The sequence below is a fragment of the Talpa europaea genome (genome assembly GCF_964194135.1).
Source record: "Talpa europaea genome assembly, chromosome: 8".
Taxonomy (NCBI): domain Eukaryota; kingdom Metazoa; phylum Chordata; class Mammalia; order Eulipotyphla; family Talpidae; genus Talpa; species Talpa europaea.
Window position 1 is genome coordinate 91643489 of NC_140075.1, and position 17130 is coordinate 91660618.

Consider the following 17130-nt stretch of genomic DNA (forward strand, 5'->3'; position numbering starts at 1 on the left):
CCACTACATGATCAAATATAGGTATCTATCTGAAGAATGTTAAAAAGAAACTAATGTGAAGGAATAATGCACTTCTGTGTGCACTGCAGCACTATTACAAGAGTCAAGTTATGGAAACAACCCAAGTGCCCAATGACAGATGAGTTAATTAAGATGTGGTATATTACCCAATGGAAAATTATTTAGCTATTAAAAAAAAAGATGAACTCTTGCAATCTGTGACAACATGGATGGGAATGAAAAGGATAATGCTGGATAAAGTAAGTTAAAAAGTGCAAGACAAATAATGTATGGTTTCATTTATATGTGGAATATCAAGAAACAAAAGAAAAGGTCAGTCAAAGCCAATCACAAACCTTAGAAATCTGACTGTAGAATTGAGCTACCAGAGAGGGAGGGAGATGCTAGAGAACAAAGCATGGGGGGTACCCGATGGACTATGGTAGAGACTATAGGTGCCTTAGTGGTGGGTATAATGTGACGTCCATCTGGTGACATCTCTGTCAAACATCCTTTATCTCTAAGCCACATACAATATTGTAAGCCAGTATTACCTCAATTAAAAAGAAGAAAAGCAATGCTTCAAAGAGCTCACAACCCAGCAACCACACCCTGTCCTCTAAGGGTCCCTTAAAAGTCTTATGTCTTCTGCCACCCATTAGTCCTTGGGGACTTTCCATAACCAAGCTCTTCGAGCTGTGAGCCTTAAGCATTCCACTCTTACTCTTTGTAATCCAGTTTCATCATTGACTTGGATCAAGCTTGTGTGAGGCAATTATGATAGCATCCCCTTTAAAGGAAACGAGTTTGAATCCTCTTTTCATATTCTGAATGACTGCCAGGATATTAAAATGATTTTGAAAGAAAAATAATTTTTTTTTATTACCCCAAAGCTCATATTCTCAACTTCAAAAAAGGCCTATTAGAATGTATAGGGAAATCAGAATTCAAATTCTGAACTAACTTTCTTTCTACTACATCATATTAAAGTAGCTCAATGCTTACTTCATCTTTACTGACTAGGGAGTGAGAGTCAGAATAGATTGTAAAGAATAAAGTTAGCCATTATTGAAACTAAGTTTAAATCTTGCCACTACATGTTTTTTCTGAATAAATAAGTTATTCTGAGATTGCGCAAACTCTTTTTGAGATCTGTGAGAATCCACAGAGAAAATCTGCTGAAAGAAAAGCAACAAGGTAAATGTCATCTTGATTTGCAAAAGGGAAAAAAGTGCCATGCCTCCCAAGTCACAAGAGAGCTGCGCTAGGCGTAGGTACAAAGCACATCGGCACCACATCACAGCACCACTGGAGTCTGTGGGGCATAGAAACAAGCAGGGAGGAGTGAGGGTTTGATGAGCTAACTCTAGGGTTCTGAAGTGTGAAGACCTGCCAGCTCAAGTTAATGCAACAACTAGATGGGGGGTAAGGAGGAGGTTGGAGGCAGGGGAAGGATACAACAGAGTGCAATCTCAGCAATAATAATGCTTCAAGCATCAAAAGGCCCATCCATTCCCCAGCAGGTCTCAAGTTGGAACCAAATCTTCTCAGAGGGGAATTCAGGAGAAGCAGGCGGGGAATTAAGGGCATACTTCTAGAAGATGCTGGAATTCTAGGTAAGTCTTCAGCAGTAGGAAAAGAGACTAGAGCCAACTTTATGGGTTACCAACATGAATGAACAGGATATTCTGGAAAATTGCCGGTAACAGGCACCCAGGCATATCCCTCAGTTAATACACTGGTTAGTCATATGATTATATTCGAGTACCATTCAATGGTGCTGTTGATTCTGCCCATTCCTTTCATGACTAAGTTAGGAACTGCGGTGAGCCCTGGTATGAAGGCTGAGTTCATCAACAGACAACAGAGGGATGACCAAGAAGGCAACAGAGGGATGCTAAGAATGAGGCAGGGGTTGAAAACAAAAAGTATAAATTTTACAATACAACAAAGGTAATGACACTCTAGAGTAAATTTCAAACTGGTCCAAAAATGGAATTCAAATACTGCTGACTAGTGAAACTGTGCTAAAATAAAGAGAAATTATTGCTAATGGTATGCCACAGGCACCTATCTTTAGTCCTGGCTAGTTTAACAATTTTAATCAATGACTTAGAAGAGGCCCGTAGCTAGTATATTCAAGAAAGTCACAGATGGGATACAGATGGAAGGCACAGTGAGTAAGTAGATGATAGAATCAAGATCCAGAAAGACTTCAAAAGGCTGGGGAGAAATGATATTCCATAGAAGTACATGTCAGATCCTACACCTACATCTAAAAGGAAAAAAAGCAAACTACAAAATGAACAAAAACAAGAAAAATATGGTTTTATACAACGACATGCATAAAGCTAAATTAGATTTCAGTAAAGAACACAAGCTTAACACAAGTTAGCAGTATCATGTGGAACAAGAGGAGCTGAGACGTCCCCTGTAAGAAGCCTAACATGCCCGGAAGGGGGAGGAGAACCTAACGTTAAGCTGCACTGAACTGAACAGGTTCTGGTCACCGTGTTCATCTACAGAGGTCATCCTGAGGACAAATGGATACACACTGGGGATTTCAAAAACTGACAAATGAGACAAAGTTCACAACACTAAGAATTCATTCTACAGCAGAGAACTCATACTGACAGCTGGGAGGCTAGATGCAAAAAGCAGATGGGCTTAGCTTCTCCTGAATAAGATTTTAGAAATTTTGTTAGAAATTAGAAAATCAGAAATTTAGAAAAATTTCACATAAAAATAAAAATTTATTTCTCTTGGGGAAAAAGTCTGGCAATAAGTGAAGGAAGAAGGGTAGCCAAAGTTCTCTTGTAGGAACTAGTCTTATTATCCCCTCTTATTGTCCCTGCTCTCCCTCCCCCCACCACACGCAGACGCACACGCACATGTTTATTACTGATATAACAATTGTTATAAGATTTTTTAACAAACATCAAGAGAAACTGAGATACAGTGTACGTAACAACAAATACATGCAACCATATGAATTTGCTTACCTGTAATACAAATTTCTGATCTATGTATTTTTTGGCAATGCTGGGCTGGAATTCTTGGCTTTCCAAAAATCGTATGAAAAATTCATATACAAGCTGCAACAAACAGATTATTCAAATTATAATTCATTGAGAACATTGTCAAAAACCATGAAAAACAATAAAACTGACAGGGCTTGGAAAATTGGGTTTTAATATCAATCAACTAGTTTTGCTAGCCTTTCTTGTAGTTCACAGTTTATTATATTTTTTAATTTTAAAATTAGAAAATTCAGCCAAAGCAAATAAAAATACCCCATAAACTCACCATTCTGATAATCACTGCTAATATTTTAATGTAGAAACTTCCCAATTTTTCTCTATACCTCTACAACATATAAATGTACTAAAAGTATAATTTATAGTTCTATAAACTACTTTTACCATCTGAAGAATATATCATCTAAGTCATCACTCTTAGTAGCTACAAGTAGTCCAAATGTAATTTAAAATCAGTAATTCCAATATTCATAATTAGTCTAAATAATCTATGTGTGGACATTTAAGCAAGTTCTAACTTGCCTATTAAATGATGCCACAATGTCATATCATGTAACAAACATGAGCATACACTCACTGAATTATTAGTTCTAAAAGTGGAATTGTTAGATCAAAAGATACCCACCCACACACTGAGTATTCTCAATATTGATTGCCAAATTTTCTTTCAGGCAGTCTATGGCAATTTATACTCCTCTAGGTGATGATGGTGCAGCAGAATATTCTCATCTGCACAGTCAACTCCAACCAGCTACATAAACACTAGAGGAGTCACTACTTATACTTGTGCATGATAATCTATTAAAGCATACATTAGGTCCTGGTATAGCACACAACAGAAAGCAACAGGGCATCAAAAAGAACTTTTACCAGACACTTGTTATGAAACTTAACTCTGTCCTTTACTAACCACAGACAAGTTCATTTCTCTAAAACACTATTTCCTCTACTGTATAATGGGGATAATGCCTAAAATTCAGTATAATAATTTATGTAACACATATCACCACTGTCACTGTTGCCTAAAACAGTAGTCTTAAGTGTTTTAGTCTCACTTCTTTACACAAAATTATTGAAGAATCCCAAAAAGCTTGTTTGTATGATATAAACACACATATATAATTAGAAATAAAAACTGAGAAAATTTGTAACATGTATTATTTCATTTCATAACAATAAAATATAATATATGTAAAATAACACTTTTGTAAAATAACTATTTTCAAAAAAACTATTGAGAAGAGAGGTATTATTTTTAATTTTCATAAATCTCTGTAGTGACATATTAAAAGATAGATTATTATTTCCTGCATTCAATCTGTTGTCATAGCTTTGTTGCTTAAAAGTATATGAAGAACATCTATCCTCCTACAGATGTAGTAGTATGAAAAAAGGAGAGTATTTTTGTAGCCTTTTCACATAACTGGAGATAAAACTCATTGATACTACATCAAAACACAACAGTCATTTCTTAAAGATGAGCTTCAATGTAGAAGCTGAAACTATATCAATGAATTTTTTGCACTAAATTCTAATCATCTGTTTTGCACTCTGAATGGACCTTTAGCCATTTCCTGGTTTCCTAATATCACACTGTCGACTGAAAAGCAGTGATTTACTATGCTGTGTAGATTTCTCAAATGTTGATACATTTCATTACACAGCATCAAAACAGTCACATTTCTTAATAGCTTCAATTTTATCAAAAAAGCCTTTACGTTCCGGGAAGCAGTAAAGTTCAAAGTGACATATATAAGACAAAAACAAGGTTTCCAAAATTCTAATTTTGAATTTTGCTCTACATTTTATCAGTGGCAACAACAGCTTTCATTATTTGTCTCAGAGAAAATATCCCCAATTGTCCAAGTCAGAATAACCATGGTTTGCTGTCAAATGATATTTCATGAAAAAGTTAACATGACATTTCATGGAAAAAACTGCAAGTGTAGGTTGCAGCTGAAAACACACAAGTGTGAGCTGTGTTGTCACACAACCAACTTTACACATCAGTTCGCAGCAGATGGACTTGACACATGCCTCCCATTTCCTCTTAAAGAGTACTTTTGACGCATACTCAAAGGTTAAGACTTAATAAAATTAATAATTTTGCCACTTTTCCAAGAACATTCTTAATTAATACTGTCTTTAAAAAAAAAAAAAATCAGAAGTGCAAAGCAGTGAAGAATAGGATCACCAGACCAGTTTGGTGCAACTGCCTTGAATTATGCTAAGGCAACCGCAATTTCTTTTTGATGTTACTTTTACAACTACCAGTGCCAATGGTATTCGCATTAGGATTTTATTTCTTTATGAAACTATGTTTTTCTTTCTCTTTGAAACTATGAAAGCAGAAAAACTTCCTTCCCAATGATCTGAACATTGTTAAGTTGAACATGTTCTAGTCATAATGCCTAAGTCCCAATAGCTCATACAAAAAAAAATTTTTTTCAATACAGTAATCTTTTAACTCTTAGTTTTACAAATATAATATTAGCCTTACTCAAAATAACCAGAAAAGAGGGTTCTCTCTCTCTCTCTTTAGATTTCCAAAAATTGGAGAGATTCTCATCTTCCAGGCCTGACTTGTGGTCTGGCAAGATTTTCTAGTGAGATTGGCAAAGTGTTCTTGCTGCTCTGGTCCCTTGAAAGCAGTTATGGTTTAAAATGGTTTGGTGGAAACACTTCAGACACATTTATTAACAAGTACAAATGTTTTCTACACATAAGAGACAGATTTTACCTCAGAATCAAAATCTCTCTTGTGTTTCTAAAGGGAAAAATTAGGGGCCACGGAGGATTACTTTTCAAGGTCACATTAAATGAATTCTCCAAGAAACAGGAGAAAAAAGACATTAGGATTCCTGCTTTCAGGGTCAAGTGTAAAGTATTAGAAACAATTTCTTAAGTAATAATTAATTAATAAATAGAAGTATTACAAAATCCCATACTAGAAATACATACGCAATTTCAAGAAATCTATTAGGAATAATTATGGAACCACGTGATACAAAAGATAAAAATAAAGGTAATAGAAAAGATCAAAGAACACACATAAAGAGTATCTTTTAACAGATGAACTAAAAATTGTCAATTTCATACTTTTTTCAATTTTTAAATAGCCCCCAAAAATCCATGAGTTGTTATAATTTTATATGATTCATAAATTTAAATCAAAGGAAATGTGTACAGGAATAATTATCTTGGCCATGAGACTAGCCAACCACCTAAAAACCACATCTCAATGTGCCTTTGTTATTCTCTACTACTAATGTCAGATGTTTAGTTATAAACACTGTGCTGTAATATATAAAAGGAAGCATAGCGCTTATGGTGGAGTTAAGAAAAAGTAGAAAAGTCTAAGAAAGTGCTATGTTTTGGTGGGAAAAATAGATTGCTAGATCAATTAAGAAGTAAAAAGCTGAATTTACCAATAAGTCGCTATGACTTGGAAGACCTATCAGAGAAAAGACATTTCTTAAATTCTTTTGGTGAATATTAACATCACTATCAATGAGAATGGAAAGGTGACTAATTTGTCAGGTAAGAATAAACTAAGCAAACACAGGATTCTTGGGACATGTCAAGAGCCTATAGAAACACTTCCATAAAGTAACAAGTAGTGATGGCAACAGGGTACCTATTGACATGACCTTTACTATGAATGGAGGTTGATTTGTGACTAAGGAGCAGGGTCCTTTTACCTCATCCAGCATTAGATGTATTTCCCCCCAGCTAAAGTAGGGACAAAAGGATTGCAGGTTTGAACAGGAAGGATGTCAGCACAGATGAAACCAGCCCATTCTGAAAAAGTTAATGACTTTATATCCAAAAGGGTAGAGATCTCATCATCATTTCTCACTGATGCTTTGGTTTTAGAGTTTCAGATGAACTAATGGCTAGTGTTCCTATAGAAAAGATACAGTGTAAGCCAAAGATTTTTGGTGACAGAATTTAATTTAATAGCTTCAGAAATAAATTTGGTCTTGTATTTTCTAGAGTCATTAAGCTCAGGAAGAACAAACTGAAATATTGAGTAAAATTTTATTGTACTTAGGAGAAATTTATATTTATGGTGACCATGACCTAGAGTATTTAAGATGTTCCTGCAGATGACAAGAGTGGTGTACTGCTTCTTTGGGATGTAGACAAGACAAGCCAAAGATTTGTCAAAAGTCCCTCTGTCCTTTGGACCACTAAAAAATATGGGACTTTCCTGAGGAGATTGTCTTGTTTGGTTTTTTAAAATTTCTTCCAGACTACATTGCACATCTGTGAATGGGTGACAACTATTAAGAATAGGATAGGTTAAGAAGTCCAGCCATTCAAAAAAGTATATCTTTTATTCTTTTTATTGTTATTGTTATTGCTATTATTATTATTATTATTATTATTTCAGTCACAATCTAGTGCATACCATTAAAAGCACAAATACTTTTACAAATTTCTTAGATCATAGTATGTCTGGCACCTTCAAGAAAAAAATCAGGCATTTAAGATAGCAAATCAACTACAACTACAAATCTTAACTAATTTACTCAATCTTGGCATTAGCAGCAGAAAGACATATGTGTAACATGCCTGTATAAGAGTTGAGAAAAAAAAAGACCCCTGAGTTCTCTAGATAAGCAGGGGAAATAGCCTACATGTATCTATGTAGCAAACTTGAGTTGCCAAAGCAGGACAGGAAAAGTTGCAGATTTATGTCAAAAATTTTGAAGTGCAGGGAAAAAGTAAACTCCTAGAATATCTCTGGGCCTTATCTCCCTGCTGCAGTTTTCTGTTCCAGAAAGTCAACTCATAACTACGAGCACACTTCTACAAGGATGCAGTGGCTTCTGCCTCAGGGTGAGGATGTACGAGGTTATATTCCTTCTCTTCTACCATTTCCCTCCTTGCCAGTTCTCTGAGGACTAGCGTCTGAGGACATTCGGACTCAATGGAAAGGTATACACTCAAAGGAATTTGGGGTTCATGACATTCAAATCTCCTTGTACTGTCCTTTGAGAAATGTTGGCCTTTAAAGAAATCAGCCAGGGAAGAAAAATGGAAATGACTGGAATGTAAGTCAAAACAATGCTGATGGGCCTCGTGCTAGGAAGGAAGATGTGGGGCCGGCCCTGATTTGTCCTGGCACGAGATTGTGGCTGCAAAACTTGGCCTCCTCAGCACAAGCGAAAGAACTAGCCTTTACACACACTTTCTCTGAGCTGTTGCTCTTCCTTACAACACTGTGAACTAGCTTCTGTAGTTTGTCCTTGCCCTTCTATGCTGAAGAAACACATCTGTAGTTATTACGAAGACAGGCGTACACAGTCCCCAGGCTACCTACTGCTGAAAATAAAATATGTACTCTGTGACCTAATCACATTTAACTAATATTAATGTGAAAACAGTTCTGCTCTTGTTTGAGGCTCCAGGGGGCAGGATCATATAGAAACTCTAATAAAAGAATAAGAACTGCCAGCTGGGCCTGCAACATGGGCGGGCCCACACTAAACCATTACATCGAAACTTATTAATTTATTCCTTTGGCATCCTAATTATCAAGAGTAGGGAATATTAAAAGCATTCTTTAGCTTTCCATTAACATACTCTAGTTTGTTATTTTGGTGAAAAAAAGTTCAAGGAATTCCCATGCTAATCAGAAAATGAGTTAATGGATCATTCTTTTATAACAAATGATCATTCAGAGTACCTGTAAGTGTGGCCATGATGCCTCAAGGGTAGGTTCATCTTCTTCTGGATCAAATTCATTGCTGTCACTAGGAGGGAGAGTTCTGAATATATTGCAAGATACCTAAAAATAAACAAGCAGCAGAGTTAGCTGGAAGCATCTCCTGAGCAGTTTTATACAAGGCCTTTGCAGCCAGCTGAAGGGAATCCAGATGACAGATGACAGGAGCACACTAAATTGGAATGGGATCTCTTGTTATAGGCTTTAAGGCCAGGACCACCCCAGGCAATGTTGGTAAGTAGCGGAACAGCATATTCCAGATACTTGAACAGTTTCCTTGTCTTTACTTGACCATCCCCACTGGGTCCCTATGATTTTATACCTTCCCTCAAAGCCTGCTCTAGGTTACTTACCAGTCAAACATGCTTCTAATTAATCAATTTACATTAAAATATAAATAACTGCTAATGGTGTCACATAGTTCCCTTCTCAGGTTTAGTCACAATTTGAAAATTTATGGTTGAACTAATGATGACATTTCAGCTATCACAAAAGATGAATTAGAAAGGATATTTCAGAAACTAACACATCCTTAGAATCATGCCTAATCTTTTCTCACCTAATTTACCAAATAGTAGTGATGCTGAGAGCAGGCTGCAACGGCAATAAAATCCTATAAACTAGGCAATCCTTTAGCACAGGTAATTTCTAAACTAAATATTAATTTCTCAAAAAATGGCCATGAATTGACAACTGTTGAAACTGGGTAATGATGATATGAGGATTCATTATAATAACTACTATTTCTGTATATATTCCAATATTTCTATAGTAAAATGCTGTTACTACTATTCTCAAGGCCCCTTTTCAGGTTTAATTATTTCTTTTCTTACTTACTCAGATATGCCCTCCTAATAATTCGAACATATTCTCAGATCTGAAGAGTAAAACCAAGTTGGGGGGAGGGCAGAACACAAGTAGGAAGCCAGAAGGTAAAAGAAAGGAGATGTTGTTCAGAAATCTTTGCTGGACTTTCTACATAATGCAGAAAATACTAAATTACAATATGGTGCTCTGAAAGAAGGAAGAAAAAAGGCTTTAAAGGGCTACTAAAATCTGAGGGTGTTTATTCATCAAATATTTATTAAGTGACCATTATGTACACACACTGTTCTAGGCACAGGGAAAAAAGCAATAAAAAAATCAGATTAAAAAAACTGTGCCCTAAATTCTAGTCTGTAATAATTATTCCAATTTCCCAGGTATGGAAACTGAGATTCAATTTCTATTTTTTTATTATTTTTCTTATTTATTTTATATAAAAGCTGGGGTACAGGCCAGAGGCGTGGGAGGGTGAGAGGATTCACCAGAGACAGAGCAGGAGCAGAACAGGCTGACGGACGGAAAGCACTGCTGAGGGGAGCAGCAGGTGAGACAGGAGAGGTCTGCCATGCCATGTGGGTATCTCCCCTGCCAGCCAGGAATCAAACCTGTGCTGCAGAGGCTGCAGAAAGCTTCACAGCACTGTGCTCAACCTGCTGCGCCACCGGGGAGGCCTTTCAATTTCTATTTTAATTGCAACAGGAAGCCACTAGTGGCTATTCAACAGAGAATGATTTAATTTTTGCATTAAAACATCACTCTAGTATAAAACAAACAGGAAGAAGACAATTTAGAAGCTTGTGTAAATGGCAAGAGTTGATAATGGTTTGGACTGGGATGGTGACAGAGAAGACAAATAAATTGATCCAAAATACATTCTGAAGGTAGTACTTGGTTTGGATATGTGGGGTGAAGGAAAGAAAAGAATCTAGAATGAGCCATAGATTTAAGGCAAGTTGAGATGGAGATGAATTAGGAGAGGGAAAGTTGTCTTTGCTTTGTTCTTTTGATGAGGAAATCCAGAGGTCCAGATAGGAATATGTTAAAGAGACAATATCTAGGAGGTGATCAGAAATATGAACAAGACCTAAGATCGGAACAGTCAGAATGTTGACTTATATACTCATCAGAAATATGGATGATCCTTAAAGCTATGGGACTAATGGATTAGCTTGGGAAAAAGTAAAAAAGATGGAAAGGACCCTCAGACAGCCAACATTTATAAATCAGAAAAAAAAAAAAAAGTCAAGAAAGCAAATGAAAAGGGGTAAAAGGTAGGAAAAGATAAGAGCTAAAGCCAAAAAGAGTCTTGGGAGCTAAGAGAAAAGAGTGTCTTTAGGAAGGAAGAAGAGGTCAACAGCAGCAAATGCTGCTCTGAGGTTGACCAAGATGAACAACATCTACTGGACTCAGATCCTATGAAACAAGTACTATTATTCTTCCCATTTCACCATCAGGACACAAAAGCACAGGTGCTAAGGTCCAAGGTTACAGTTAGTAACCAGAAGTTCCAACTTGAACCCAGGCTGTCAAGCTCCACCACAGTGCTCCAGAAGAATAGGTATACCGGGCCTCCCTGGTGGCGCAGTGGGTTGAGCACAGTGCTGTGAAGCTGTCCGCAGCCTCTGCAGTGCCGGTTCGATTCCCGGCCGGCCAGGGAGATTCCCACATGGCGCGGCAGACCTTTCCTGTCTTGCTCGCTGCTCCCCTCAGCAGTATATTTCAGTCCTTCTGCCTGTTCTGCTCCCTGCTCTGTCTCTGGTAAATTCTTTCACCCTCCCAAGCCTCTGGCCTGTACCCCAGTATTTGTATAAATAAATCAATCTTTAAAAAAAAAAAAGTCTCTTTAAAAAAAAAAAGTAGGTAAACCACCTCTTTTCTTCAATTTTAGCTTAGATGACTAGAAAAAAATATTAGAACGTTTTCATTACAGTAGTGAAAATATGCAGTTTTATTTTATTTCTGTCCCTTCCAAAGATTACTAGACTTTACATTTACAAAGAAATTAGTGAATTTTCAGATAACCATGGATCTATGGACTTCTCTTCAACCAGCAGTAACACTGCAATCACAAGGGCAGAGGTCTTATTTTACTTGCTTTTGAATCTTCACTAACTACACATTTATTTCAAAAACTGAGTTAAGTTTTTATCCCAACTAAGCCACTTATATTTAGTGTGAACTGTGACGAGTTTTCTCCTCTCCTAATCTATAAAGTAGGGGTGGGAGTGGAGTGGGGGGAAGGCCTCTAAATAGTAAAAATTCTGGGTAAAAGACACAGTAACTTCTGACCCTCTGCAATCTTAGATACGGCAATTCTCTTACAGTGCCCATCATGTGTTACACCAATATTTGTTTAAAATTTGTCTCTCCCCACTAACCAAAAACATATAATGTCATGTTCACATCTGTTTTTTTGGTACACATGAAGCATCCAGTAAATGATCACAAAATAAAAGTTTGGATATATTAATAAAACTGTTTTCGGTTGTGCTTCAACTAAATTTCAATTTTTTAATTTACTTATTGTTAACTGAGGTAATATTTGGATACTCCCATCAGGTATTACCACCATAGTGCACCCACCACCAAATCACCCATATTCCACCAACCACCTTAGTCCTCTTTGCCTCCTTCCCTCTTCTTACCCATCCAGCATCTCATCACCACCTTGGAGCTTCAGTTCTGTAGTCAGCTTTCAAGGGTTTGTTTTTTTAAGATTGCCTTTATCTAACTCTTAGTTTTATATTTTCCACATATCAATGACACCATCTGATACTAAATTTCAATGTAAACTTTCCTAAGTGATTAAAATAAATGTACGTTATTTGACCTAAGATGTTTAACTCTGTACAATGTTGTAAACTCCTGATGTGATTGAAACTATCTCTCAGTTATCACATCAAAAGAAAGTCCAGTTGTACAAATAATTCAAGCATCAGGCAGTTCTAGAGGCATGTGTATCTCATTTAGCTACACAATACCATTTCTTCAGATTTGCCTTCTTTGTCGTTTTATTTACGTTACTTCTAAATATTCACCAGATAAGTAAAATAAGGAGGCCTGGATCTGTTGGACTGGACAATTAAGAGCTCACTCAACTGGTTAAGTAGTTCTCTAATACATTTGGAAAGAAATGGCAAAGCATGTCAAAAATGTAAGGAAAATGGTCAAGTCTCTGATCCAGCCTGGCACACAATAGCTACTTGATAAAAATGTCATGAATGATAGAGCCATTACTCCCATCCTTGAGAATCTATCCCACAAAACTAATGCAATAATGCAAAATAAGAATTAAAAAACTACCTGAAGGAGTCATTTGCAAAATTCTTTAAGAAGTGTAAAGCTGAAAATAACCTATAATTCCATCCTGATAGAGGTACACCAATTTAGGGAAATACTGTGCAGCATTAAAGCTGATGGCCAAATGGAAGTACAAAGAAATACTTATAAATAAAGACTTAGCTAGAAAGACAACTGAAAATGGTGTGATTGTAATTATAAAGATAAAAATAGAAACAGGTAAGAAAAGCTATATTAAAACAACAGGAATACAGACAATAAACCAGAGAGCTCTTGTTACTCCTCCTGGGACACAACAAAAACTCTTACATCTATAAAAAGCCTATGTTAGATACATGCAAGAGATACCTTTAATTTCAAGATGAAAATAGACTCCTGAATTTGTTTGAACAAGATTATTGCTGTCAGGAGAGAGTTAAAAATCTGATTCTCCCACAATGCCTTAGAACCTAGCTCATGAACAAACAGCTGAGTAAGTGAATGAATGGACCGGTTTCACTGTATAACTGAGCTCCAAAATTATGACTTCAAAATCTGACCATCCATGTATGTACGGGCTTGGGGTGAGGGGGGTCTCTAAATCTCTGATTTTTCTGCAACATTTTATATCTGTTACTCCACTTTAGGAAACGATAGATTGCCTTTATCAGATTTTCAAGACTTCCAACATTTAAAAATGGTTAAATTTGTTTCAAATGGTAAATTCACTTGCATTAAATCTTCCTTTATCACTGGCAGCCACTTCTGATTCATAGCCCAGGGTTAAATGGATCAATAAATAGGTTACATTATAAAATAGGTAAGGGCAGTTGCATGCTTATACAAAGATACTATGACCACAAGCAGCCACCAGCACCATTTCTCACCACAAAACAGTTCTGTGGTTAGAAAAAAATGTATCCAGGTATTTCAAAAGCTGCAGACTGTCTCCATCACACACTTAAATATATTTAGCTCTAGCCTTAAGCCTTCTATTTTATTCATTCAGGAAAGGATTATCAAAAATAAACAAAAAAGGGGCTCCCTGGTGGCACAAGGGGTTAAGCACAGCACTATGAAGCTATCCACAGCCACTGCAGCATGAGTTTGATCCCTAGCCAGGGAGCTACCCACATGGAGCAGCAGACCTCTCCCATCTTGCCACTGCTCCTCTCAGCAGTGTATTTCAGTCAGTCTGACTGTTCTGTTTTCCACTCTGTCTCGGTGAAAACTACCCCTGCCAGGGCCTATACCCCAGTTCTTGTATGCATAAATAAATAAATCTTTAAAATAAAATAACAAGGATGTTTTAAGTACATTAGCGATTTATTTTTTAACTATTTTATTTTAATCTGTGCTAGAATTTAACCTCCATGCAAAGGTGAAAAAAATTTTATAACTAAGTGTCCTTGAAGTAGTTTTATTCATTTTCATTCCAAAGAAAGTATAATAAACACCGAACGTTGGAATCAAACTAAAAGTTGTTGGAATCAAAAAGGTCTCCAAAAAATGGTTAGCTAGAAAGCAGGACTGGGGGAGTGGAGGACTGAGTAACCCCCTCCTCAGAGACAGAAGCCCTAGGATCAGGGATTCCACTGAATAGCTTCTACAATTAGACCATGTTAGAGACTCTTTTATCCAGCTATTTTATCTTACAAATAAGAAAAGTACAAAGAGCTTGTGAGTTTCTTAAGATATAAAGTGCCATCACATGCAAGCAGCTTTCTCAGTTCTTTCTCTGATACACCACCTCCATTTCCACCTCTGAAGATGATATATGGACTTGACAATTTTATATCTTTTTCCTCTGATTCCACAACCATTATTTTTATCATTTTTATTACTTCTTAATTTTCCCATTTCTTCTTTTCATCATCTCCTCCCTAGATTTTTGGCTTATCAATCACAATCAGTGGATCCCAAAGGCACTTTTTACTACCTAAATTAGACCACTGTTTACCTACCATCAGCTTAGATCTGAAGACCTGGCTCAGCATTAACTGGGAAATATATAATAATTTCTTCCTCCCCATTGTCTGGTATAGACACCTATCATCAAAGACCTTTATGACTGCAATAGCTTCCTCTCTGGAGTTTCTATCTCTCACACCCCTTTTTCTCATCTTTCCCAATTAGATTTTAAGCCCCTCAAGGGTTTAAATTATTTCTGAATGCTTAGCACCTAATATACAATAAATGGAAAGAAGTGGGGTTGCCACATAAAATACAGAACACCAGGTAAATCTGAATTTCACATAAAGAATTTTTAGTTCAAGTATGTCCCCCATATTGCACAGGACATTTTGACAAAAAAGATTTTTCATTGTTTATCTGAAATTCAAACTTAATCTGACAACCCTAAAGTAAGCTAATATTCACTAAGGAACTCTACTGGTTGCAGCTCAGTTGTGACTCAGAATTAGCACTGAAGCATACTTGAGAAGAGAAGACAGGGCTATGGTGCTCAGGTAAAAGCCTAGAACTGAAGAGCTGCTAGTTTTGGAAACTAGCTGCTCTCTTTTAGTTCTTTAGTTTACTAGTGATTCCTGTTAACTATGGTGAAAAAATACCAATTTCAAAATCTTGACCAAACGTGAAAGAGGAGATAAAATGTTCCCAAGTACATAGCCCAATAAATAAATAGAAATGTTTAGGCATATTTTCATGAGGTTTTAAGGAAGCAACATATCATTAGGTGGCCTGCAATATCTAAATACAACTATTAAAAAATTTAAAATATGTATTTAAGTTACTACAGAAAAATAATCTCACTATCCTCAATCTTTTTATCTCCATAGAAACTACTAATTTTACACCATGATTTCAGATGACATTTTATGCTAAGGAAAATGACCAGCACATTTTACAGAAGAACAGAATGTGGCTAGCACCTAAGTGCCTCACTAAATGTTCATCAAGATTAACACTGAACAAAACAAAACAGAAGGACAATGTCTTGGAGAAGTCTGTTTTAACTGCAAAATAAATACTGTCAATTTCTTTGAGTCATATATTTGTAAGCAGTATTAATATGTAAGGCTCAAGTAAACCAGACATGTAATGCATTCAAGGGAACCACTTTTTCTACAGTGTAGTAAGTCAGCTTAAATGACTTTCTCTGTGTTTTATAATAATGACAGGGTATCATCTTTCTTAGATAAAAGCAGATGAGTAACTTTTTTTTTTCTTGAAGAATTATTTATTTATGCATACAAGAGTTGGGGCAAAGGCCAGAGATGCTGGGAGTGAGAGGATTCACCAGAGACAGAGTGGGGAACAGAACAGGCAGACTGACCGAAGTACACTGCTGAGGGAAGCAGCGGGCAAGTCAGGAGAGGTCTGCTGCGCCATGTGGGTTGCTCCCTGGCCGGCCGGGGATCAAACTCATGCTGCAGAGGCTGAGGATTGCTTCATAGTGCAGTGCTTAACCACTTGCGCCACCAGGGAGGCCCAGCAGATGAGTAACTTAACCTCAAATTATTTCTCCCTCTTATCTGTGAACTCTAATTCCATACCATTATTCTACAAATATATCAAATTTAAATACAAAATCAGTGACATCATAGCTATAAAATGAATTTTCATAAGATTATATCTACAAAGTAAATTTTTCTAACAAAAGAGGTCTAGATAATGTTAAATAAAGATCATTCAAGCAAATTTAAATGCCATTGTTCTTAATAAGCACATGAAAAAATGTTGATCATCACTTATTGTGGAAATGCATACCAAAACCATGCGATACCACTTCACATCTGTAAAAATGGCCTATAACAAACACACACACACAACCTAACAGAAACAAGTGTTGGCCACCAGTGTGAAGAAAAGGAAACCAAATGATTCAATCAAGCACTTAGAACCAGAGGGAGGAGCCAGGAAATGCAATGTTGAAGCGAGGACACCATGCATTATTTTCACAGTATTATGTGTTAGCCGAAAAGCAGAATCTAAATAACAGATATGGAACAACTGGATCTTAAAAGAAAATTTAGGAAAATATCATAGTAGTCTACCAACATTTACTAGGAATTGAATTTTTTAAAACAATTACAAAACAAAAAATTTGAACATAAGCAAAATTCAAATCTCTAAATCAGACATTTGGACAGAGGAGACCTATTTCTAAATATACTACAATTTGTGTTAATTATTCAAATTCTAGGAACTAAAATTGCAACAAAACTTGCCTATATACCTTGCTAACATAAAAAATAATATAGAAGGTTAAGTTACTTTTTGACATCAAATATT

The 17130-nt window shown here is 36.3% G+C and overlaps 1 protein-coding gene across 2 annotated transcripts in view; it reads right to left on the reverse strand.

Moving 5' to 3' along the window:
- Window positions 1-17130, reverse strand: part of PPP2R5E (protein phosphatase 2 regulatory subunit B'epsilon) — a gene marked incomplete at its 5' end in the record, with an annotated part of 126911 nt that overhangs the window by 24245 nt on the left and 85536 nt on the right. For both annotated transcript variants that reach the window (XM_084241229.1, XM_084241228.1), the window contains 2 exons: window positions 3003-3095; window positions 8734-8835. In XM_084241229.1, coding sequence (XP_084097355.1) covers window positions 3003-3095; window positions 8734-8835 — 195 coding nt within the window. The remainder of the gene's footprint in view (window positions 1-3002; window positions 3096-8733; window positions 8836-17130) is intronic.